This window comes from Alexandromys fortis, unplaced genomic scaffold, assembly GCF_014885135.2.
Source record: "Alexandromys fortis isolate MF-2015 unplaced genomic scaffold, M_Fortis_MF-2015_v1.1 scaffold_23, whole genome shotgun sequence".
NCBI lineage: Eukaryota > Metazoa > Chordata > Mammalia > Rodentia > Cricetidae > Alexandromys > Alexandromys fortis.
The window spans coordinates 6,111,875-6,138,388 of record NW_026067907.1 but is presented as its reverse complement, the minus strand read 5'-3'; the positions used below and the strand labels follow the sequence as shown (position 1 = coordinate 6,138,388).

The 26,514-nt window shown below is 48.1% G+C and overlaps 2 protein-coding genes across 5 annotated transcripts in view; both read right to left on the bottom strand.

Annotated features, from left to right (window-relative positions):
* Positions 1-10,950, bottom strand: part of Synj2 (synaptojanin 2) — a 95,102-nt gene extending 84,152 nt beyond the window's left edge. For 2 of the 4 annotated variants that reach the window (XM_050135782.1, XM_050135783.1), the window contains exon 1: positions 10,416-10,950. In XM_050135782.1, coding sequence (XP_049991739.1) covers positions 10,416-10,542 — 127 coding nt within the window. In that variant the 5' untranslated portion in view covers positions 10,543-10,950. The remainder of the gene's footprint in view (positions 1-10,415) is intronic. The other 2 variants (XM_050135780.1, XM_050135781.1) reach the window with 2 other exon arrangements.
* Positions 10,951-15,283: 4,333 nt separating this feature from the next.
* Positions 15,284-26,514, bottom strand: part of Snx9 (sorting nexin 9) — a 78,795-nt gene continuing 67,564 nt past the window's right edge. The window contains exons 13-18 of the mRNA XM_050135718.1: positions 25,479-25,556; positions 23,223-23,299; positions 21,099-21,188; positions 19,483-19,597; positions 18,818-18,909; positions 15,284-16,729 (exon numbers count right to left, since the gene is read on the bottom strand). Coding sequence (XP_049991675.1) covers positions 16,682-16,729; positions 18,818-18,909; positions 19,483-19,597; positions 21,099-21,188; positions 23,223-23,299; positions 25,479-25,556 — 500 coding nt within the window. The 3' untranslated portion in view covers positions 15,284-16,681. The remainder of the gene's footprint in view (positions 16,730-18,817; positions 18,910-19,482; positions 19,598-21,098; positions 21,189-23,222; positions 23,300-25,478; positions 25,557-26,514) is intronic.

The window sequence follows — 26,514 nt, the reverse complement described above, 5'->3', positions numbered from 1 at the left end:
ACAGTACAGTACAGTATAGTATAATAATGCTTGCCCAGCATGCTCAAGGTCCTGAGCTTAGAGTCTATCTCTGGAAAAAAAAAAAAAAATCCCATCTTAGGTTAAAGCCTGGGCTATGTAATGAACATCAGACTGAGCTGGGTACACACCCACTACTAAAAAAAAATAAAATTGCAAAATCTAGCGGCTGCCAGAGCATCCACAAAATGAGCATGGTTCATCACACAGTCACGCAAAAGCTGAGAGGCTGTAACTGTAGTCATTCGGTAGAATGCGGGATGACAGCTCAGTCCCCAGCACTGCAGAACCCAGCATGGTGGTGGACTTCCCAGCACTCGTGAGGCGGAGGTAGGAGAAGCAGAAATTCAAGATCATCTTCAGGAGGTCAAAGCCAGCCTGGCTGTGTGAGAGCTTGTCTCAAAACAACAAACACCAAGGCGCTCCAAGGGGAGCTTAAGCTGCTAAGTAGCACAGAACGGCCTTGAACTCTCAGCTCTTCTGTCTCAGTCGTCCACATTCTGTCATTACAGGTCTGTGCCGCCACCCCGCGCTGCTATGGTTTTACGGGTTTTGTTAGTTGCCAGATGGAGGACATGATCTTCGGTATTTTCATTAATTCAGAAGCAACACAAAATGACAATGAAGCCTGCACTGGTGTCCTGGGTTCAGCTCAGATCTCAAAGCCTCAACAGGTAGTTTCTTTGCCAGACCACTACTTAGAATTTGGATTTTAAGATTTGAATCTTAAGATTCAAAGTTTGAGTAGTTGAAACCGAGGGCGAGAGAACTATTGAAGGCACTTACACTTAGTGGGTAAGCCTTTTTAAAAAGGCGGGGCAGGAGAGATGGCTCAGCCGTTAGGAGTGGGCAGCCTGACTCCATCTCTGGAGGATCTGACACCTTTTGACCTCAAGGGGCACCTGCGCACAAGTGGCTCACACAAACATACACACATACACAAAAATAATCTTAAAAGAAAAAAAAAAAGACAAATGGAATCTCAACCTAGGAGAGACAAGGCAGGCTGTAATTAGCTCCAGATTGTGAATCTAAACCACAGGATTAACTGACTTCCCTGGGGTGGGGAAGAACAGCCCAGGGAGGCAAAACTCTACTCCCGTCTCTTCTCCCAAGTTAGTGACTGGGAAAAAAGCTTCGCCACTTAAAGTGTGGTCTGCGGACTAGCAACTTTGGAAATACAGAAATACAGGGGTTTTTGCTTTTTGTTTTTTTAAGACAGGGTTTCTCTGTGTAGCTTTGGAGTCTGTCCTGGCACTTGCTCTATTGACCAGGATGGGCTCAAACTCACAGAGATCCGCCTGTCTCTGCCTTCGAAGTACTGAGCCACCTGGCAACAGCTTGGTAAGAGAAATACAGATTAACCCCGCTCACAACCCTGCCCCTACCCTACTCCGCCCTGCCCTGTCCCATTCCGCTTCCGCCCTGCACTCCCGCCCTGCCCCAAGGCTGACTGCATTTCAAGATCCCGGAAGCTGTGGATGGAGAATCAGGGTTTTGCAACACTGCTGTACCAGTCTTGCTGGTTTCTGTCTAGCAGAGAAGGGACCCAAAGCCAATCCTGAAGGCTAAGTTGTTCCCTTACCTGGTTCCTGTGGTCGCAGCAGCCATTGCTTTCCCTAACAAATGCGCACCAAGGTCCGGATGCCGGAAGCCAGCATCTGTCTCTCATCCTGAAGGACCCACAGCTCTGATACTAGCTGGGGATCTGCTTCCTCTCAGGAAGAGATGGTATCTGAGACCCCGTAGCAGACCAAAAGGTTGCAACCAAGATAGCAAGGCAGGTTCTCCAGGTCATGGCCTTGTGTCCCATTGTCCTCGAAGAGGTCAGCTTTACCACGTGGAGCAGCCTTCTCTGCTAGGGAACACTGATGGGCGGGGCAGACAACAAGCGGAGGGGGGGGGTGTTGCTGAAGGGACAGACGGTCGATTGTAGTTTAATTTCTCTAGGTAAAGATAACCTGAATCAATACAGTCACCTGTACTCTGCCCACACACAACAGTGGCCCTGATGGGAATGAGGAATTTTGCATTGGCTGCCAGGCTCATCCACCTGGCTCCTCATCTTAATCTTGATAGGACAATGGGGCTGGCTGTGTCTCCTGGGCCTAAGCATCTGCGACAAACAGTATACTTACACTACCAGCAAAGCCCATAGCAGCCCTGCAGCAGCGTGGACATGTGGCTCTGAGCCTCCTCAAGACCTTCCAGGCCAGGGCCTGTTCTCGGGACGTATGTTACTTCACTTAAAGTAGACACCATCTGAGGGCAGACAGGAGCTGGCCTGCACGCTGGGCATGGGGCCAGGAGAGCAGCAGAGATGACCGTCAGACATGGCAGACCTCACCAGGGAATCCCATTTTCCACCAAAAGCTGCTTTTAGATTAAACGCAGACCTCTGTGCTGGTACCTCAGTACCTTGGGTCATCCAGGTACTGAGTCAACCAGAACAAGTTGTCGCCTGTCCTCTGAGGCAAATGAACTCCTGGAGAATCTTGGTCTGAACCATCTGTTAGACCAGGAAACTTCAGGAGCAAGTAGCACCCTGCCAGCTCCATCTGTCCTAGTACAGACAGGTACGGCCTGCCAGGTGCACCTAGCCTTCCCACACGAACCCTATGCAAAGATGCCGGTGCCCGCCTCGCACCGCCTTTGTGGAAAGCACAGCTCAGAACACCTGCCTGGCAAAGCATCCCTCTCCTGGAACAGGCTAAGCAGGGAGAGGGAGGAGCAGACGGTCGGTCCCTACAGTGTCCACCTCACTTAGGAACTTCTTCCAGAGCTTGGGACGACCCAGCCCCACATCTCATCTGACTTGGTCCTCACACCCCAGTGCCTCTGGGAAGCCTGGGGTGACAACATTGCTCTTCATCGGTGTCTTAGCTACTGCTCTACTGCTGCGATGGAACGCCATGGCTAAAGCGATTTTCATGTTTGTTTGTTTATTTTCTTTTGTTTTTTTCCAGATAGGGTTTCTCTGTAGCTTTGGAGCCTGTCCCTGGAACTTGCTTTGTAGACCAGGCTGTCCTTGAACTCACAGAGACTAGCCTGTCTCTGCCTCCCAAGAGCTGAGATTAAAGGTGTGCATCATCACCACCCAGCCCAAAGCAACTTTTAACAGAAAACATTTAATTGGGAGCCTGCTTGTATTTTAGAGGGTGAGTCCACGCAGGAGGGGTGGGTAATACGGACTTTTGACATTTCCAAGTCCACCCCCGGCGACACGCCTCCTCCAACAAGTTCATTACCTCCTAATCCTTCCTCAACAGTCCCACCAACTGGGGACTGAGCATTCAAATATATGAGACTATGGGGGCCGTTCTTCAAGTCACCATACGGAAACTGTGCTCTTCACTTGGCCTGGAGACTGCATCAGGGTGTCTATGCTAGGACATTCACAGGGACTAGACACAGCTCTGTCCCCCGGGAGTGCAGACTTGAAGCATAAGGTTGGCCTTTAGTAATGTCCCAGCTCTGTTAAAAAAGCAGATGACTTGCTTCCAAGCAGGAGTCTCTTCTGAAAAAAAAAGTGCCAGATGAAATCAGCTCAGATCAGATGGACATACTCACCAGGAAGTCTACGGGACAGAGCGAGTCATTCTTCAAATATATATTTGCATATTTTTATAGCAGGAATGGCATTTTATTGGCCATGTCCTCCGAAATGGGCCTTATACAAATCATAGCCCGCCGCTAACGAAAAGTGAAACCTCAGACAAGTTCTTATGCCTCTCTGTGACTCAGTTTCTCCCAGTATAAAATAGAGCTTACTAGTATCATTCTAAGGATTAAATAAATTGATCCACGTAAACCTCTTAGAACAGCATCCAGCTGGTATCATCAAATGTTAGCCAGCTGTTACCAAATTGAACTGTAGTTTATTTAACTGGTAAAAACTTCCGAGCCTGCTTGCAGCAAAACTCTTTGAAGCAAAACAGGCTCACGATCTGTGAGCATTTCCTGTCCTGACTGCTACAGGCAGAGTTCTGGGTCAAGGGCCTGAATACTTTTGAAGGTCCTCATTCATTATCTAAATTTTCCTAAAGAATGAGTCCCAGCGAGGTGAAGCCCTTCCAGTAGGGCCTTCAAAATGGGGAGCACCTTTAGCTGCGCTGTTGTGACTGAGGCCAGAGCCAGCCTGCCTAGAGGCAGCCTTGTGTCCTACAGAGGGGCAAGGAGTTCTGGAGAGTCAACACTTTCAGACACCAACTGGACCGATTTGATTGTTGTCTCTTAGTGGGTTGGCTACCACACTACACAGTCTACTGTGTAGAAATGGTCCAACCTACTTCCCAAGTCTGGCTTGGATCAGTTTGTCCAGGGCTTGAAAGACAATTCAAGTAAGAGGAGGTGGGGGTGGGAATGGTCTCTGTCCTCATTTGGCAAGATTGCAGAATCTGAGCAGCCAAAAAAAAAAAAAAAAAAAAATCACAGAGGGAAAACTAAACATCCTAGATGTGCTCCAGAAGTAGGTCATGGCCCATAGACCGGCACAGGTTCCCAAAGCAGGGCAGTCTTGCAATCTGTAGAGCCCAGGGCAGAGGACCATGGACCTCTGCCCTCCTCTGTTGAACTGTTCTTGTTTTTATTATAGAACTTAAGCAAAACACATTTGGTCCTCCTAGTTTGAGAAGCATAATCCCATGACTATGAAGGCCAAGTCTAAAATGTAGCCAACGGGCAGAGCAGCTCTAGCCAGGCCCCTTATCTTCCACTGCCTCCCCCACTGGCCTTCTGCTCCTGCCAGGGATCTCAAGTACACACACCTACCCTGGCTCTATCCCTAGGGGCCTACGGTAGGCACCTCCACTGCCTATTCAATCAGGAACCCTAAGAGTCCATCTCTGTAGCAGGTAACAGGCTGGGCATTTGCACAGCAAGCTGCAGGGTGCTGGGGATCAGGAGCATCCAGAAGGGCAAGCACAGAGGCTATCACCCCTAAGGGCTAGTTCTAATAAAGGGGCCTCCTCACGAGTCCTGACCAAAGCACTTCTTCAGTTAAGAATCGCTAACTCCCAAATGGCGAGAAGCCACTCACGCCATTCCTGCTATGGAAAGCCATCGAGAAAACTGTGAACTTACACAGCCCGTAGGTGACTACAGTTAGTAACAGTGTGTTCAACACCTCAAAGTGGCTGACAGAGAGAATTTAAATTTCTCATCATAAAAAAGTAGTAATTGAAATGATATGTTAAATAGCTTAAGTCATTTCACATTGGATAATGCATTACATGTATCCTAACATCACTGTGTCCTCATAAAGATGTCAATTTTTAAAATTGACAGCAAAATAAAAGAAATCGAATGGAAATAAGAGCAGGTTGATGGGGAAAAAGTAAAATCTCCCTTGGTACAGAATAAATTAAACTTCAGGAGCTTCTTTTTATCCACAGGGATGGGTGGAAAACATTAACATATTGATAACCACCAATACTACATTTAAGTCCATGAAGGCTGATTTCTTTCCTTCTATTTCTCTGTATGCCTGAACATTTTCACAGTTAAAAGTTAAAAACAAAATTTTGAGCCCCACTGTCCCAGGGAGAGCTAGTCAGAACTGAAATAATGATTTTGCAACAGAAAGAGAAACATGCTTGCTTAGTTTTCATGTTTATAAATTTGGCACGGAGAAAACCTGCACAGAAGAAAGGATCCACACACGGGGATGCAGGGCCCATCAGCTGCTGTGACCCTGGCACAGCGCTCAAATCACCCGAGTCAGGACCTTCCCGACTCCACCTCTATTCTGGAGAATCGATACGATGGCTGCTTACTGGTTCTCTGTGATGCTCTTAAGTAGTCGAACTTCAACCCAGTGACAACATAAGTTTGGGCTACAGAGCCTGAGAAATTGAACAGTTCTCAAGGGTCCTAGCTGGGCTGGTGGCCACCTCACTCATTCAAACCAAACCTGGCTGTGGCGTCTATACACATACAGCAGTTAGAGTGGCCAGGAAGCCGGCTGTTCATGCACAACCTTCCCCCAGGAAACACCCCAAAATTTAGGAGCATCCACTAATGACTTAAGTCTCTCAAGTTCCCTTCCCCACCTCTCCCAGACTGCCACCCACCAATAGGGACAAGGCCAGAGGAGGAGGAGGTGGGGTTTAACTCAGCAAACTCGGGTGGGCACACAGGGCTGCTCCCCAGCCATCCTTCCTGGATACTGTCTGGAGAACCCTGAACTTAGACAGAAGACAGTGGGTATTGTGGTCTCAGCACTTGAGGATAGAACGAAGAAAGCTCTAGATGCTAACTCAGGCTACCCCAAGATTCCAAAAGCTTCCCAGACCTCTTGATGTCCAGAGAAGGCTCTTAAGGGAAGTCTCTAGAAACAGGACTTTGGAATTGTTTCTTCGACAAGCCTCCCTCTAACAGGCAAGGTGATCTTGCGTGAAGACCATCAGCAAAGCTCGCCTTGGAAGAAGAGGCTAGCTCAGAATAGGCGAGGGTGGGTCACAGAATCCTTCCCTCAACGTTCACACTGCATTAGTTCAGTATCCAATCCCAGGCCCCCGCTTTCCAAATCACCTAAAAGCTTTAAGGCAGTGCACAGGCATTTCCCAGATGGCACCTCCAGGAGGAAATGCGTGAGGAAGGTTCTGGCTCACAGAGCGGGCAGGGATGCACTCGCAGCCGTGGGCTCACTCACGGAAACTGCCTACCGTGCCCAGTAAATGTTTGGATAGTGCGTGGAACAATGGAGGCCAAGAAAGCCCATTCCTGACAGGGCAGGAATCCGCACTCCATTAGGCTCCCAGAACTGCACTCACAGGGAACACCTGGCACAGGAAACCGCCCCAAGAGAAACACCAGGCTGCCACACCCCTTGCCCATAGGCAAGGAGTCAGGATCAGACTGCCGTAAATGTCCTGTCTTCACATTGTGTCTCTGCCTCCCTCCCTCGCTGCCACCACCACTCAGGAGAGAGTGCATCTTCCTGCCGGCCTTGCTTCCTTAGAGGTTTACTGGGGGACTGGAGGGTTGGCTCAGCAGCAACACACAGTGACACACAGTGACGATTCTCTCACAAGACTCAGGTTTGATTCCCAGCATCCACATGGTGACCCAGAGCCACATTTAACTCCAGTTTCAAGGGATCCAACTCACTCTTCTGGCCTCCTCATGTGGTACATAGACATACATGCAGGTGAAACTCCCATAAACATAACATTAAGAAACATATTTAAAAGTGTGGTGGTACATGCCTTTAATCCCAACACTTGGGAGATAGAGTCTGAGTCCCAGCTCAGCCCAGGCTACGAGACACTGTCTTAAAAAGAAAAAAAGATTTATTTTTATTTTATGTATATGGGTGATCTGCCTGAATATATGTCTGCCTATACACCACATATGTTTGGTGAAGAGCATACCAGATTCCCAGGAACTGGAGTTACAGACAGTTGTAGGTGCTAGGAACCTGAGCTCTAGTCCTCTGGAAGAGCAGCCGTCACTCTTAAAGTGCTATGCCTCCTTTCCAGTGCTATTCCATGGGGAAAAAAGAAAGGTCAAGGAATAAAAGAAACGTAGCTAGCTGACCCTGGGAACAGATGGAGCTTTCAAGTTCAGTCATTCCATCCAACAGAGGTGCATTTTGGATGTTTTAGAAGTGTGAGGCCAGGCGGTGGTGGCGCACACCTTTAATCCCAGCACATGGGAGGCAGAGGCAGGTGGATCTCTGTGAGCTCGAGGCCAGCCTGGTTACAGAGTGATTTCCAGCACCAGCTCCATAGCTACTAAGAAAACCTGTCTCAACAGAGAACCACATTGGAGCACCAGACTGAAATCCCAAGGTCCAAATCAGGAGCATTAGGAGAGAGAGCATGAGCAAGGAACTCAGGACCGCGAGGGGTGCACCCACACACTGAGACAATGGGGATGTTCTATCAGGAACTCACCAAGGCCAGCTGGCCTGGGTCTGAAAAAGCCTGGGATAAAACCGGACTCGCTGAACATAGCGGACAATGAGGACTACTGAGAACTCAAGAACAATGGCAATGGGTTTTTGATCCTACTGCACATACTGGCTTTGTGGGAGCCTAGGCAGTTTGGATGCTCACCTTACTAGACCTGGATTGAGGTGGGTGGTCCTTGGACTTCCCACAGGGCAGGGAACCCTGATTGCTCTTTGGGCTGACGAGGGAGGGGGACTTTATTGGGGGAGGGGGAGGGAAATGGGAGGCGGTGGCGGGGAGGAGGCAGAAATCTTAAATAAATAAATAAATAAATAAATAAATAAATAAATAAATAAATAAAACCTGTCTCAAAAAAAAATAAAATGAAATAAAAATCGCAAGTGTGAGAACAGAGGCTGGAGAGATGGCTCAGTGGTTAAGAGCACTCAGAGGTCTCAGGCTTGTTTCCCAGCACCCACATGGCAGCTCACAACTGTCTGTAACTGAGGTTCAAGGGGATTGAACACCTTCACATCAATGTACATAAAATTAATTCTTTTTTTTTTAAGTGTGAGAACAACAACTTTCTGATCACAGAAGGCTCCCTGGGATCCTCCCACGGCATTATCAGCAAAGGCTACAACGTCTTTCAAACAAAAGTTTCATTTCATTGACCAAACATTATAACAGCCTACTGAGAACAAATGGCTAGGTGAAGGGATAGAAGTGTAGAACACAGGGGAGTGCCGACAATGTGACGATTCTTTGAACTCTGCTGTAAAATCCGAAGTACTGTATCACCTTTGCGATGTAAACGCATCGTGGCCCAAACTTAAGGGCCTGATGGAAGACACCTGTTCCAAGTGGCTTCCAAACCACTCTCACTGGCCTACGAACTTTGCTTGGCATCGCTGTGGCCCATCTGAAAGACGTTTTATTCTTTCTGATGAGACGGTAGCTTTGTACCATGAAATTAATCCCTGGGTTCTGATAAATGTGTTATGAAGTGGACGTCTAAAATGGAATGGAAATTTCCATGGTTTTCTTTCAAGGCGGTGACAAATGACCAAACTTGGACTTTTCAGGACAGAACCCAAATTGGAATAACGTGATAATTATTGCATGACCCTGGACACTTCTGATGCAAAATACAGGAGATACTGCTTCCCAAATCAAGTGACTGAGAGCAAGCCAGCTGCTTGCTTTTTCTGTATCTGTACCTGTCTGTTTTGAGATCTGGCTATGTTGCCTCATCTGGTCTGAAACTCCCAGGATTAATGGATCTTCCCATCAAAGCTCACACGGCGAATAGCTGGAACCTGGGGTGTATCCCACCACACCCCACTAGATAAACTATACATTAATGTCATGGTCCAAGAATTGGAAATAGGTATGCCTCTTTTAAGGCATGTGTTATATACATACACACAATTACATATGCTGTAACTGTGGTCGATGCATACAAATGAGAAAGAAGGGCTAGAGACACAAAGTCCTAAGCAAGTGAGTGCTGGCTGCACATCTGTTACCTCCAAAGTATAAGTGATTCTGTTTAGCTAGGAATACCAGGAAGGTGGACAACTGGACACCCACTGTTGCAAGCCTGGTGGCCAAGGTTCATCATTAAAATCCTATCAATCCTGACTTCTGGCTTTATGCTACCTAGACCTTCTTGGAAATGTCAATTACAAAACTAGGGATCCGGAAACTGGACATACCAGGAAGCCAGGCACTGTATGACATCACCAACCACTGTATGACATCACCAAAATAACCACACACAAGACTGCTGCCTGGAGCAGATGTCTTAGCATCTCTCAGCCTCAGCTTGTTTATCTTTATTACGGGCTAAAATTGTAAAAATTGTGAGATTATGTCTCTACGGTCCTTAGTCCTTCTGAAGTTTAGCTAGCGATGAAATACAACAGCTTGCCGTCACCTAACACCCAGCATAAACACAAAGTCACTAGAGAGGATATTTGCATCCAGGTTCTGATGCTTTGGACTCAGTATTTATAGGCGACAATGAAGGGCGCCATCGACGTTCCTCAGAGTCTCCTTTAGTGCCTGAGTTCCCATCTCTTCAGGCAAGGCGATGTGGCTTAGGTGTATTCAACAGGTGCACAAGCTAGGGAGCACTAGGTGGACTCCTCTCAGGGTAACCTCCTCAGGGTGTCCAGAGAGAGCAAGGCTTCCGTACTAAGTGCCAAGAGTGGAACCGGAGCCAGCTGGCTCCCTAGGAACAGACGCCCAGAGACCCCAGGCAAGCGCGACATTTTACCCAGCCAGGAGTGCCAGCTCTCTGGGATCCTCCGCACCACGTACTCCCGGGGACAAGCGCCTTTGGCGGTCCCTAAGTCACCGTGGCCCGCCCCGTCGGGGAATCAAGTGCCGCTGGTCCCCAGGTCTCCACTAGTGAAGGAGGTCTCACTCACTAATTCCCTTTCTCCCCGGCATTGCCCCGGCGTGGGGAGCACCGAGGGTAGGGGGCACGACACTCACCCAGCGTGGCCACCGTGCCGGCCTCGAAGAGCAGGCAGTCGTCACGGCCGCGCGCCTCCAGCAGCACACTGCCGGGCCCCGTGGGGTCCAGCCGGGTCAGCAGCCGCAGCCCTTTGCTCAGCGCCATGGACACCGGGCACCGAAGGGAGCCGGGGCCAGGTCCCGCCCGAGGGCGCGCAGCTTCCAGGAGTTTCACTTTGCGCCGGGCTCCGGAGCAGCGGGCTCCTCCCCGTCCTCCTCCTCCAACTCCCAACCCCGCCGCGCTGCCCGGGGCAGGTGAGGTGGCGCCGCCACCCGGCCGCTCCGACGCCAGCCGCACTCCCCCAAGTGGCAAGGCTGGCGGGTGCGACCAAGGGCGGGGACCCGGACAGCGGGGACCGAAGCCGAAGCCGCCGTGCGCTCCGGGCGCTCACCCGGGCTAGATGCTCTGGGCCGGTCCTCCCTGAGGCGGGCGGCCGCGGGCGAGGGAGATTCCACACATTCCTTGCCGCCGAGGAGGCTGCAGCCGCGGGGAGCCTCCCGAGCCGGGACCCTGACTGGATTCCCGCAGCCTTATATGGACAGCCGGGGGCTGCTGGCTGAGCAGGGGCGGGAAACTCCGCCGCCGCCTCCCACCTTCCGGGTCCCGCCCGGCGCAGCGCCCCCTCCCCAACTCATCCCCCATCATCGTCTGCGACCCCATATGCAACCCTTGGGCCTTGGGCCTCAGTCTCCTGGGTGGGACTGCAGAGGCACAAAGTGGCCTTCACGATAACGATTGAGTACACACTTATGAGTGGTGTGTGTTTTTGTGTGTGTGTGCCTGACACACTCTTTAAATGCTGTCTTCTACCGGGGTCTTTAGTTCACGGACCGAGGCAGCAGTTGTGTTGCCTGAGAGAGCAGGGGTGTGACACACAGACCCTGCTTCCTTCATTTACCACATCACCTTGACTTCTAGCTGCACTGTCAGGTGGTGAACAGTGCTCCTCCCACCCTGGGGATCTCAGCTTGTGTTCTTCCTCAGCCTTGATTCTATTTGTCATCTCCAGCCTTCAAGCAAGTTGAGGCAAGGCCCCTTGGTCCCCGTGTAAGGGTCCACCAGGATTGGTCTGCTAGGGAGGGGCAAGGGCAGCCAGGTGGAACTGGAGACACCTTTGAATGTTTTCGTTTCCTTTTTCAGTGTGATGGTGCCAGAGGTCCTCACCAAGTTCTGATCAGGCCACTTGGGGTTCCTCTCTGACACTTCACTCCGCTGTGTTAACGGTGGACCATGCTTGGCCTTAGAAGGCTTGTTTTAGGCAGCTTCCTTCTCTATAAGGTGTAGATATTAACACCCCCTGTAAACAGTATGCAAACTCAGCTGGGTGGTGGTGGTGGTGCACCCTTAAACCCCAGCACTCAGGAGGTAGAGGTAGGCAGATCTTTGAGTTCGAGGCCAGCCTGGGCAACAGAGTGAGTTCAGGACAGCCAGGGATACACAGAGAAACTGTGTCTCAAACAATGAAAAAGTTTAGCAAACTTGCCTTTGGCCCACTTTTCCTTTGGGAGGAAGTCAACAGCTCACCATAATATAGTTGCCCCGGTGACAGTGTTTGTGTACACTCGGATGCATATGTGATCAAGTCACTTGCTCATTTTGCTTGAGAGGTGTTTTTTTTTTTTTAAAATAAAGGTTTTTATTTCATGTGTACGAATACTTCCCTGCATGTATATACTATATACCATGTGCATGCAGGATCCAGGAAGTCCAGAAGGCCACTGTTGTGAGTTACCATGTGAGTGTTGGGAGCAGAGTGGTTCGCTGCTGAGCTATCTGCTCCAGTTTGTCTTCTATGACTGTGATAAATGCCATGGACAAAGGCAACTTGGATAGAAAGGATTTATTCCATCTTACAGATCTCAGTCCATCACCAGGCAAGTCGAGGCAGGAACTCCGGGGCAGAGGCCATGGAGGAATGCCGCTTACTGGCTTGCTATGTCTGACTCAGTTTCCTTTCCGGGGGGCAGGGGGAGCCGGGGGAGGGCACAGGGTTTCTCTGTGTATCCCCGGCTTTCCTAGAATAGCTCTATGGACCAGGCTGGCTTAACTCAGGGATCTGCCTGCCTCTGCCTCCCTAGTGCTGGGGTTAAAGATGGGCTTCACCACACCAGGTTAGCAACTTGCTTTGTAAACACACCCATGACCAGCTGCCCACACATGGCACCACCCAAGTGGACTGGTTCCTCCCACGTCAATCATTAATCAAGAAAATGCCTGTGGCAGCCTCAGGCTCAAGACCCAGGAATGATGAAGGTTCACCTGTGGCAGAGTCTACCCCATGTGGTGTGGCCGGGGGGTAGGGGGGGGGAGCTGAAATCACTTGGCCCAACTGCCTGGAAAAAAAACTGGGCCTGTTAGTTGGTCTGAACAGGTGACATGGAGTGTTGACAGGGATGGCTGGTTTGGAAGTGCAGTATGGGATCACTTGTAATAAATGACTTGAAGAAGGAACAGTGGTATCCACTCTAGACCCATCTACAAACATAAGGCACACACGATTTAGAACTGGGTGTAGGCCCCATAGTTTCCTAAATTAGAACCTTCCAGACTGCAATCTGTGAATGGCAACAGAGTCAACAAGGACCCCCCAAAACCCCAGATACAAAAAAAAAATCTCCACTCATGTGTGCTTGACTGCTTCAGGCTGCCATACAGTGTGCTGTAAGGCTCGAACCCAGAGCTCCTTCTGCTCAGGGAGCAAGTGCTTGCCTTTCCTCTGGTCTGTTTCTGGAAGTCAGCAAACCTGTTAGGCGGGGTGGGGTGGTATGGAGACTGTGCCTGGCATGGGCACCTGTACCTCTAGGGGTATGGGGGGGCTAACTGGTTCTCTTCTGAGACAAAGAAGCAGCTTCCACACAGGGGTGATCAGGCTGGCAGTCAGACCTTGGGCACCTCTGTATCAGATCTGGGAAAACAACCCCAAGTTCACAAGCATGTAGGCTTCTCATGCCAAGAACAGCAAGGTCTGCCTGTGTTCAGAACAGTTTAGATTCAGGAAGAACTCCCAGTGGCCAGGGCTGCTGTCTGGCTAATGTCCAGATTGGTGGAAACCAGGCAGAGTCCCCAACCATGCCAATCTCCAAACAAACAGATAGGGGACGAAGGCCACGGTTGCCAGGGCCTCCCTGTTTTTCTGCAAAGCAGGCAGGACTCCACAGGTGTACCCACTTGGGGAGTTGGCAGGTGTGCCCTTCCTGTTCTGATCCTAACTGGGAATAGCTGCTTTTAGACTGGGCCGCAAGATTCATGCATAAAGAAAATTTCACAAAATGTCACAGAAAAACGTCTGTAGTAATCATCCCAGAGCAGCATAAAGTTACAGGGGCAGTGGTGGGCACACCTTTAATCCCAGCACTTGAGAGGCAGAGGCAGAGGCAGAGGCAGAGGCAGAGGCAGAGGCAGAGGCAGAGGCAGAGGCAGAGGCAGAGGCAGAGGCAGAGGCAGAGGCAGAGGCAGGCAGATATCTTGAGTTTGAGGCCAGCCTGGTCTACAGGAGTTCCAGGATAGCCAGGGCTACACAGTAAGACCCTTTCTGGAAAAGCCAGTCAACCAACCTGATGTGAGATTCCCCTCTGTATGCTGTGAAAACCATTGGTTAATAAAGAAACTGTCTTGGGCCTGCGCAGGGAATAGAGGTAGTATGGTGGCGGGGGGAGGGGGCACATGGACTAAACTGAATGCTGGAAGAAAGGAGGCAGAGTCAAGGACAAACCATGAAGCTGCCTCAGACGTGCTGAAACCTTGCTGGTAGGCCACAACCTTGTGGTGATGCACAGATTAATGGAGATGGGTTAAATTAAGATGTAAGAGTTAGCCAATAAGAAGCTAGAGCTAACAGGCCAAGCAGTGAATTAAATAATACAGTTTCTGTATGATTATTTCGGGGCTGAGCAGCCAGGAACCAACAAGTGGCTGTCCAACAACACCAACCAGCCAGCCAACCAACAAACCAACCAAACAACCCAACCACATTCACTTTCCCTCTACTGGGAAATGGTGGTGCACACCTTTAATCCCAGCCCTCAGATCTCTCTCATCCAAAGGCAGGCAGATCTCTATGGGTTCCAGGCCAGCCTGGGTCTACAGAGCGAGTTCCAAGACAGCCAAGAATATACAAAGAAACACTGTCTTGAAAAACAAAACAACACAAAACAAAAAGCTATAGAAAGGGCTGGAGAGATGGCTCAGAGGTTAAGAGCACTGGCTGCTCTTCCAGAGGTCCTGAGTTCAATTCCCAACAAACACATGGTGGCTCATAACCATCTGTAATGAGATCTGGTATACAAGTATACATGCAAGCAGAACACTGTACATGTAATAAATAAGTCTTAAAAAAAAAAAAGCTATAGAAAAAGCTACAGAAGTTTGGGTTTCTGGCCCAACAGTCCTTCTATCCAGAGATGGTGCTGGGGAGGCAAGAGTTGGCCTTACATAGGAAAAAGCTTCCGTCCAGGAAGGATCTGGGGCCAAGGGCTGACATCTCGGTGAGAGAGAAAAAAGTTGTATGCTGCTTCCTATTTTTATGAATATTTGAAAGTGTTGATATAAAAATCAGCCCTCCCCGACCCTGTGCTCTTCTTAGATGCCGTTTCTGTTCGCCTGGCTCTTTTCTCCTTAGGATGTAGGGGAGGAGGAGACAGGGCAGCAGAGCTCGTGGTACATGTGCAGGAGTGGCAACAGGGTTAAGGAGCCAAAGCTACTAATGTCAGGAGAGAGATATTTGGGAGAAGAATGCATCACCTGGACAACTTTTGGCAGCTGGAATAAAAAGCAGTTTACAACAAAACCTCAAGCACACAAAAATGCCAAAAAGTATTTGGAAAAAGTGCTCTGGGAATTCACTGAACAGTTTTTTAAACAATTTATTTATATATTGGCTTCTACATGCTCTTACATTTATGTAAAATATTTATACATATTCTTTACAATTTGTACATATATTAAATGGTTGTATCATAAACACTGTTCTATGGAATTTTATAAAAGAAAAATCAAGTAGGGGAAAATTACCTATAAAACATTAACAAAAACCCGTGATATCGAGGAACGAGAAGTTCTCCTATTCATGGTTCACTGGATTTCCTCAGCTACTTATTTTTGGTTTCCTTTACTGATGTTGGCCCAGACTTCTCATCCTCTATAATAAGATCATCAGGTCAGAAAAGTGAAAGCAGTGGATCAGTCGTAAGGCAACTGTGGAAGGGGCCTCCGTCTGCAGGGGAGACGTGTGCTCGGGGCTGTTGGCCTCTGGAGGTGGGGACACAGCACAGACTGTGAGCTCTGCTCTCCACCAGCTCTGCCACAGCCTTCAAGCTGCCACCCACTTCAGTTCTCTGACTTCCCATTCTCCGGGAGGTTTCATCTCGGAGAGGATACTGACCAGCCTGCTGATCCAAAGCAGGAGACCACCAGCACCTCATCTACCATCAGGTAGACAGCTGAGGGGATGAGAGTGGAGGTGCTCTTGAGGAGGCTCACTGTCCCTTCCCCAGGAGCTCCTGGGCCTAGGAGTCAGTGTGGCTACCCACCTGGGGTAGCGGGGACAGACCCCTCGCCTTTCCTGACTCACTCTTCTCGAACGAGGAGGGAGTGCAAAGCCAGTGCTGACCTGGAGAGCAGCAGAGGACAACGACCCTGCAGGCCCCTGCAGGCAGCAGTGGGCAGGTGGGTCTACTTCCGGCCTCCCTACCAAACGGGACCTGGAGGCTGTAGGACCCTACCTCCCCGCCTACTCTGAGCATTTGAATTGAAGCTATGCCAGTGGGGGAGTGCAGACTTCTCTAAGCAGACAGGGACCCCAAAGGACTGAAAGAGTTATAAAAATATAAAGATATATTTTTTATTCTGGCATATTTCATATTTTTAAGAAAGCAATTAGTATTAATTATCTGATATTGGGTAAGAACTTGAAAGATCATGGGTAATGCATAAATTACGATTCTATGTAAAATATCAGGAGGAGCAACCCTTATTTCTCCATTCAAAATCTTGATAAATTTAAGTATTTTCCAAAAATAGACATTTTCCATTGGGTAACTAATATGTGTCGAAATGAACCAAAGAAGGCTATCCCCAAGTAACTATTCATTTAGGCTGGCTAATGGCAGAAACAGGTTTTTGCCAACTTATTTCTTTTTTGGTTTTCTTCCTTTCTTTCTCTCTCTTATGATAGGGGAAATAAATGGAATTGCATTGCTCAGGTCAGAAGAAGCACTTCGGAGTTCGCCGTGTATTCCGTCCAGGTCTACATAACCGGGAAGCGGCCGAGGGCCTGCCTCAGCTTTTCTGCGATCTGTTGAGAAAACAGCAGTTGAGACATTATCGCCCGGATTACAACTTCACAGTTCCATCTGCTCTCCTCGGAGTTAAACATTATGAACTTGTCAAATAGACAGCCAGTCTGTTTGTCTCTTCTGGAGACACTGGGGTGACCTTTGCCACTACAACCCTGCTATGCACGGTAGTTTCCACAGTGTGCGGGAAACCCTGCTTCCTGTCCCCACCTGCCCATCCAGGCCCATGGCCAGCTCCTGCTATATGATGGGGGCTACATTTTCAGACTAGCCCCTTCTCCAAGAACAGAATGATGGCTTGGGCCACCATGCCTGTGCAGAGTCCCTTTCTTTTCTGGACAAGAATGGTCACTCAAGACTCCCATTCTCTTACTATGTGGTAAACGGGAGTCTGCAATTCAGAGGCAGCCCAGGGTGCACTATGAGTCTGTTATGTGCCTATGTCTCCCATAAGGACACCAGGTGCCCCCGAAGGCTCAGCTTCCTCATTGACCTTGCAACCTTAAACATGTGCAGTAGGTGCTAAGTATACAGTAGGTGCTCATGTATGCTTACTCCATCAAGAAAATGTAAATTTTAATAATTTTAGGGATATTTTGATATAAGACTCTATATTAATATAAAACCCAGGGCCATTATATTAATCACTTAAATTTATGCCAAGACAGTGACAAAATACATGGTTTTCTTTCTGAATTACAAGGTCAATAATAATATATGCAGGGGCTGGAGAGATGGCTCAGGTTAAGAGCACTGGGTGTTCTTCCAGAGGTCCTGAGTTCAATTCCCAGCAACCACATGGTGGCTCACAACCATCTATAATGAGATCTGGCGCCCTCTTCTGGTCTGCAGACATACAGCAGGAGGAACACTGCATACATAATAAACAAATCTTTAGAAAAAAATCATGCATGTATATTTGATAATCAATAGTATGAGAACCTTAAGGGTTATCTTCCCAGTATTTTCTCAGAGACAAATGTGACCTACTACATTCTAAGACACAGAGAGGAAATGCCCAACAGAGCAACTGACATCGAAGTGTACAGTTAAAGGACAAGACCGTCAGAGGGCAAGCACTCTTGATGGAGTCATCCCATGAGTGTGCCCACAACCAACTGCTGCCAAGACACAGTTCACAATCACATATAAAGGACATTAAGCACAGCCTTCTCAAGAATCTACGGGTGTGCTGGGCAGCGTGACATACGCAGGGCTGCGACTTAAGGGCCAGCCTGTAGCAGCTCTGAAAACAGCATGGATGAGAGAGGCAAGGCCACCCCAAGTGTTCACTGCACAGCTACAACTCTGCCCTGCAGGTGTCTGAGTTCCATCTCACGACAAGATGTGTGCACACATGTGCTGGATGAAAACACTTCAAGGCAGAGGAAGGGAAGATCCAAGTTTTCATTACCTTCTTCTGAATGAAAGGGTTTAGAATACTGTGTTATCTTTGTTTTCCTGAAGTTACTCCTTTTGTAACTGTGAAACCTGGGTCACTAATGAAAGCTGGCTTCATTTTCCTTCCCTAACAGAAGGGGATGGATCCTCTGGGTGGCAGGGTAGAGCACTGTCTCTGTGCATGGAAAGGCTCAAAAGGAAGGAAGCCACACAATCAGGACTGTTCAAGGTTTCCAAGGCCTGCTCCTCAAAAGTTAGACTTACTGATTTTACTTTATCTGTGACTCCTTTGCCCAGATGTACGTGTATGTGGCTTGTGTGTGGTTGGTGCTGTGGAGGTCACAAGAGGGCATCCAATCCCCTGGAAATGGAGTTAGGAGTGCCTATGAACCCCAGTGTGGGCACTGAGACTTGAAGCAGGTTTTCTGCAAGAGCAACAAGTACTCTTAACCACTGAGCCATCTCTCCAGCCCCAGGAAGGCTTTCCAACCCACCATTCCTCAAAAGGGATGAAGGAGATGGAATTCTTAAAGTTTTAAAAAAAAAATACCAACAAACTCTGCTCAGTGTAACCCCTTCTCCCTCAGGAGTGAAAACCACAATGGATCCGCTCTGAATGGTCAAGGTTACTAAGTGTAAAAGCCCTCTGCGCACACATGCAGGCATGGACAGGGTGAGCCACTTACCGTTTCATAGAACTGCACTTGCTGCTCCAGGTAGAGGCGGATGACGCTGTTGTAATCATAGATCCGGTTACTGTGGAAGTGATTCATCTCAGCTACAAGGAAATTATCCCAGGGATTAGTTCCCAGCAAGATTTCAAACGACAACAGGCAATTTCCCTGCTTGGCTAAGTCAAGAGGACTTGATCTGGCTGGCTTTACCAAGAGTCTAGAAATGGCAACACCAGTGGCACGTGCCACTGTCTAGTACCGGGCGGCCGTCACTGAAGGGCACACGTGTCGCCCTTGCAGCAAACGCAGGCGGCCACTGACTGCTCATCTGTGCTCATACTCATATCTCTAGAAATCGGCTAAAACCGTCTTTTTGCTAACAGAAAATTATGCCTAAAATGATCCCTCCAGGCCTCCTTTAGAGTCTACGGTTCTGGGGCATAGAGGATATAGACTTCTGGAAACTGAACCTTGGAATTTAATAGAACAGGGTAATGTTAAAGGAGTCGTGATGTCTCCAAGTAGTAATAAGGTTTAATCAAGCTGTCACTCACTGCTATCCCAAGTCCAAGACAGACATTTTAAGTGAGCTCACACTTTGACTTCCACCCCACAAGTTAGGCTTAGTGCTGGGGAGGAGGAGTGGCTCTCCACTGGCATTCATTACCCTCTCTTACCTTGCAAAGCATACGACATGGTGCCGACTCGCTTCACCATCGTCTGCTTGTCCTGGGGGGTGATTTTACTGGTTGCAACCAGCTTATCACTTTCCTTCACTTTTTCTATTGCTCCCTGGAAAATACGTAAACGCAACAGCATTTAAGAAGACAAAGGAAAAAGCACCAGCTAAAGATACAGCAATGCTGGCATTCCACGGACTTGGTACTGAGCAGAAAAATACTGCAACAGCGACAGAAGGAGCACCCGAGTCAACTTTCTTCAAGGCCCTCAGGAGCCAAAGGCTGCTATTCTTGAAAAAGGCAATAAAGTTAGAATGTTCAGTGCAGTTAGTGCAGGTTTTTTTTGCACTAACTCTGTCCCTGTAGGAGTCTATGCTACTGGAGTTTCGAGTACACACAGGCACGACAGGCTGGAGAGCCACGTGGAGGTACATGTAGCTGGTACACGACACTTCCTCTCCTGTTATGAGACAGCACTTTAGGAGCTGGTGCTTGAGTGTGCATACTGTAGTGTTTTATTCTGTCTTTTGTAAGAGGTGCTGAATCAGATTAAATTCATTCACAGATGGAAGTAGCTGTAAATGCTGCCAAGGAACCTCATTCTAGAACCACCACACTGATGATGATTATTATTATTATGATGATGATGATGTTTGGGTTTTCAAGACAGGGTTTCTCTGTGTAACAGTCCTGGCTGTCCTGGAGCTCACTTTGTAGACCAGGTTGGCCTAGAATGCACTGAGATCTGCCTGCCTCTGCCTCCCAAGGCTGGAACTAACGGCGTGCGCCACCACCGCCCGGCCACACTGCATTATTTGTGGCTGTCTGCAAAGAGACACCTCTACCTCCATGTTTAATCGAGGCTCTGTGCTAACAATCTGCTGGCATAAATCCTGACAACCGCCGCTCTCCTGAGTTTCATACTAAGCTACACACAGTACACACTGAACTATAAAGACTGTTTGCATGACAGTACACACTGAACTATAAAGACTGTTTGCATGACAGTACACACTGAACTATAAAGACTGTTTGCATGACAGTACACACTGAACTATAAAGACTGTTTGCATGACAGTACACACTGAACTATAAAGACTGTTTGCATGTGTTGCTCTTCATGCAGCAGTGTTAAGACCACAGACCAGCCCTCTGCACAGGTTTCCTAATAAACCCAAGGGTGCCTCAACACGCTAAGAGAGTGCCCCAGAGACTTCAAGAGGAAATGCTGATCAGGATTAAAACATGAAGATAAACTAAACCAATTATAAAATTTAGTTTTAAAACTTTATGACGGGAGCTGGAGAGATGGCTCAGAGGTTAAGAGCATTGCCTGCTCTTCCAAAGGTCCTGAGTTCAATTCCCATTATTACTATTTCATTTTGAGATGGGGGGGGGTCTCATTATGTAGCCCTGTCTGACATGGAACTTCCTCTGCAGACCAGGCTATCTTGAACTCACAGAGATCTACCAGCCTCTGTCTTGTGACTACTGGGATTACAGGCTTGCACCACCACATCCAGCTTGTTTCATTTCTCATGGATAAAAACGACATCTAGACAACGGTGGCAGCGCTGTGTGCCTGGCGGCTGCTCCCAACACTGCAGCCTTACCTTGTGAGCCCCGATGATGTCTGGGAAGCAGCCGAGAAAGCCTTTGTATTCATGGTTGCACTCCATCAGGAAGTGCAGGTCCTTCTTTGGCTGTAACAAGACACAGGCTGGCTGTTACTGGTGGAGGAGATTAGAAAACCAAGGAGAAGAAACAAGTGAGGAGTGCACTCCCACATCCTGTGCCTGACACCGAAGAGCTCACAGTGCTGCTGCTTTACTTAGACTAGTGGTCCTCAACCTTCCTATTGTGGTGACCTTTAACACAGTTCCTCAGGCTGTGGTGACCCTCACCAAACAACATTTTGTTACTATTTCATACTGTAATTTCCTACCATCATAAACTGCAATGTAAATATCTGATATGCAGGATAGCTGACATCTGACGCCCACAGGGGTTGTGACCCACAGGTTGAGAACTACTAACTTAGTCTCACTACTTAGGGTCTGGCTGTCTCAATTCTCACTAAATAGACCAGGCTGGCCTTGAGCTCACAGAGGTCTGCTTGCCTCTGGCTTCCGAGTGCTGGGATTATAGGTGTGCACCACTGTGCTCCTCTGTGATACTAAGTGTTTGTTGTCCACTTGACACACCCTAGAGTCACCTGTCAGGAGGGAGCCTCGATTTAAGCACTGTCTTGATCAGACTGACCTGTGGTAAATGTCTGTGGTGCCGGCACTGAGATATATAAGTAGGTTTAAACTAAGTCTCTATCGTTATCTACCAACAAAGACTTGGAAGTCGGGTATTGTAGTGAAAACCTGCTAGGCCACAGAGGTAGAGAAGCAAATGGTTGACTGGCTTTGCTTTTTGGTCAGAGACACAGCAAGAGACAGGTCTCTTCACTTGTCCCGAAACAGAAGTGCCAAACTTCATTCTCATCTTCTCTACCCAAATTCCCAGCTTCTCTATGGTTAATTCTGGTCAGCTAGTTGCTGGCTCCACCTCCAGATTCAAGGTTAACTTTATTAAGGGTCTCCGAGTGTCACAGTGCAATCAAATATCCCACAGCAGTCTGGTTGCTAACTGATATGAGGTCCCAGCCCACTACGGGCAGCACAATCCCTAGGCAGGTGCTCCTTGGTTGTATAAGAAAGCATGAAGCTCAGAGTGAGCCAGCAAGGAGCCCCATGGTTTACACTTAGGGTTCGTCCTGACTGACTGAGCTGCAGCATAAGCCAAACACTCCCGACCCCTTTCCAGGCTGCTCAGTTAGAACGACTTCAGCACAGAATGCAAACGAACTAATACTCGCTCTGGGTTAAGCACCTAGGATTAGTTTTCCAAAGAAAGCAATCCTTTGTCACTACTAGATTCTGACTCTTCTGCTGCGAACAAAGTAATAAATCATTTTGGAGCTGATCTGTAAAAATAGATATTTATATTATACTATCAGGAATTAACTTATTTAGTTAATAGTATATTTTAGATACTATTTCACACAAATAAAATATAAGCATAAATTGTAACAAACAAAAACATACAGTTTAACACCTACATTTTAATAGGTAATATGAAAACACTGCCTAACTCCTGAGGCTCACTGAAGGCTTGCAGTGCCAGGCCACCTCACAACGAGAAAGCAAGCTTAGAGAGGCTAGGCAGCAGCGTGAGGTCTGAGCCAGGTTCTCGTACACATTATATTCCAGGTGGCGAGAACAGAACAAAGGCACTGATGCCAGAAGACATTTAGTTGACTCCCCCAACATCTTTATTTGGGGGAGTGTTGGGATCAAATTCTAGGCCTCACAAGTATTGAAGAGCAATCTAGGTCATTAACCACTGAGCCAGAGACCCAAACTTCATTTGGATTTTTTTTCTTTTGTCTTTTGAGAAAAAGTCTCATTCTGTAACTAAGATCAGCTCAGAACTCAATATAGAGTCCAGGCAAGCCCTGAACTCAAGGCTACCGGTTACTCCAGCCTCCCAAGTTCGGGTATTACAGGTATAAGCTGCCACATCTGGCTTCACTTGGATTTCTTAATGAGATATTGGTCCACTATGGCTTAACTGGAAAAAACATTATCACTAAATAAAGTTAACAAAAACCCACAGAAGCAGGAGGGCGGGTATCTATTTGGATCTGAATAACAGCTGTGGGCTGGGGAGTGTGAACATGGCAGTACCTGCTCCGCCACAAGGCTGGCGATCTCCTCATATGTCTTCCCAGCTTCTGTTATTGCGTCATTCAGATCTGTCTCACCTGAAATGACGTGCAGTCTTATAAGCAACTAGGGTTAAAAATATTTTCTTTTTACTTATGGCTTTTGATATACGCTTTAGTGATGGCCAAAACACAATCACACTGTCAAAATTGGCAAGCGCACCCTCCTGGACCCCACCCCATCCTTTGGTTCCCGAATGGCAGGTGGCGGCTGTGCTGGCTAGTTTTTAATGTCGACTTGATGTGTGATGCAGTCACGGGAGGAAGAAACCCCCCTGACGAAACGTCCCTGTTAGATTAGCCTACGGTACATCTCCTTATTGATAACTAGTGTGGGCGAGCCAAGTTCATGGTGGGTGGTGCCACCACGGGCTGGTGGTCCTGGGTTCTGTAAGACAGGAGGGGGGCGAGCTACGAAGAAAAGCCAGTAGGCAGAGTTCCTTCATGGGCTCTGCAACAGTTCCGGCCTTGAATTCCTGCCCCGACTTCTCTGGAAGATGAATTATAATTACTATTATAATCTGTAAGCTGAAAAAAACCCCTTCCTCCCAAGTTGCTTTTGGTCATGGCATTTCATCATAGCAGTAGAAGTAGAAGCCCTAACTAAGACAGTGACTAACCTTTCCCATCTACACCTTCACTCCGTTTCTCTCTTCTTGGGACATACAACATTTTTACCTGCAAACTTCACTCAGAAAACATGGACCATTTAAAGGGTAAGGACACGCGATTGCATGCCTAGGAAAAGGTCACCGCTCTGCTGCCCAGGAGGAGCCAGCGTGAACCAGGGTGTGAAGACAGTGCACACTGAAGACAGAAAGGTGTGCTTCTTAACTCGATGCTCTTCTCATCCCTTTCTGTTTTGAAAACTTTTTGTGAGTTATTATGGAATGAGTCATGCCCTTTGGGACAGGCTAGACAAACTCTGTGGCAACCCACATTCCTCTGTCCCCTACCTTGTCCTCAAATTGGCTACCAGGTCCAGAGGCTTAACCAGATCCAGAATCAGTTTCTGGTTAATTCTAGTTTTCATATGCCAGAAGTGAATGTGATCATCTCTGGCAAAACTGAACCATCCTCTTTCGTCGCTCGTTTATTCTTTAACAGCTTCTGCAGGGAGAGCCCTTTCTGTGCCTTTGCTTCTGACCAGCTTCTGCAGGGAGAGCCCTTTCTGTGACAGCCTTTGCTTCTGACCAGCTTCTGCAGGGAGAGCCCTTTCTGTGACAGCCTTTGCTTACGATCTGGTGGAATCTGAATTGGGAAAGCAGCAGCAATGCTGGTGTCCTTCTATACAGTTTCAGAACCACAGATAGAGCCCACTGTCCCCCAAGGGAGCTGGGATTAAATTACATGTAATTAATAACTCTGGGTGCACAAATGTGTGCTATGCTTCATTCCAGGGCAAGTACTGTTTTCACCAATGTTCCACTTTTCTTCCTTTGCCCAGGGGAAGGCCCCTCAAATGGACATCTGGTTCAGCTGGTGGAAGAATGCAAGGAGACATGCTCTGCTCCTGGATGTAGGAGCTGTCCTTAGGCCTTTTCATAATTATCTTACCCCAAACAGTTCCATATATATGAGTCTCCCCAAGACTGCCGAATATTTCACGTACTAGCAGTTCTTACATTGTCTTACTGTCACAACGCACACTGCCGTGGATGCAGCGTAAGATTTTTCTGGTGTAATTAAGACAGCCTTGGGAACCAAGCTCATTTACATGATTGCAAGAACAAACTGTACAGCACGGCTCTGAGACAGTGCTCAAAAGCCCCGACCCACACGTTCTTGAAATAAATGCTAGCCTAGGGGCTTGAAGGGCTGTAAAAACAGCAGGTTTAGTGGAGTGAATGATATTCAACATAAATACACTGAGCACTTTTAACAGTTGCCATAGTGCCACATGCAACACTGATACCCAATCGCATACCGGCTGACAGTGCTGACAGCCCAGAAAATAGGCAGAGGCCTCGGGCAGCTCCTCTCCTCTGACCGGGAGATGCAAGCTCTAGTTCTAAAGCACAGCAAGGTGACCAGTTCACCAGAACCTGTTGTATACATCATGGGATCCACAAGAGAAAAGCGTCAGGGCTTTACATGTAAAGAAATACCCCTTACCCTGGCATGTTCCCACATGATGCATGCAGGTACCAAAGCCATTCAAGAACATGGACAGTTATTACACACTTGTCTGCAAGTGAAATCACAAATACAGGCATACCTTGGTAACCGCTGGAGCTGAACACTGTGGCTAAACTCTGCAGAGCCTTCCCGATCTTCTGGTACTCCTTGGGTAAGGCTGGAAAAGAACCGTTCAGCAATCAGTCCTAGAGCAGTCTGGAATGTATCCCACAGTTCTCTGGCAGTGACTCATAATAGAAGACATTCAAAAGGATTGAAAATAGCACCTATTCTTTAATGAAAGGCTGATGAAATGATTCTTCAACTAACGATTTCTTTAACTATGATTTTTAACTGAATGCTCAATTAGTAGTGGGCACTATTATGAACAACCCGTCCCTACACCCACTGACTGGACAGAGCAAAGAACCCAAGTACAGGACTCCTAGCTCCAAAGTCCTCCCTCTCGTGTGCTTATGGTTCACAGTTAACTTCGAATACCAGAGCCACCATCTCCATATGGAAGGTTTGGCAAATATGGCTAAGTGTGGCAACAAAGGCTCAAGAGGAGGGTGTACACAGCCTAACCTATGGGACATGAGGACTCACTACCCAGGATAGTCCACAGAGTTCTTAGGCCATCCATGCATCTGACAGATTGGCCTCAGCAACAGGGTAACATGAGTGACATGTTTACTCTGGATCTCTGATGTGCCTGCCTCTGTGGGTCAAGACACTCATGCTATTTAACAGACATTTTCACTGCACGGCTTACAAGTTTGAAAGCAATCATAAACAAGAAAGAAGCTATCACTGAGTTAAATCCTGAACAAAAGCCTTTCTCTCTCCTCTACCCCCAAAGAACAGCCTTGTCCCAGCGCTCCTTGCTGACAAACATGATCTTTTGGGCTCTGTAAGGCACAGAACTTCCAGCCATCAGACAGAAGGATTTAATTCTATATGAGAAAACATCCATTTAAATTGTTTGCTATATCGGCCTTCTACACAGGCGCAACTAAAGTCACTCATTACTTCTGAAGCTGAATCAATCCTTCCTTCTTTCCTTCCCTCCCTCCCTCCCTCCCTCCCTCCCTCCCTCCCTCCCTCCCTCCCTCCTTCTTTCCGGTGCCAATGCT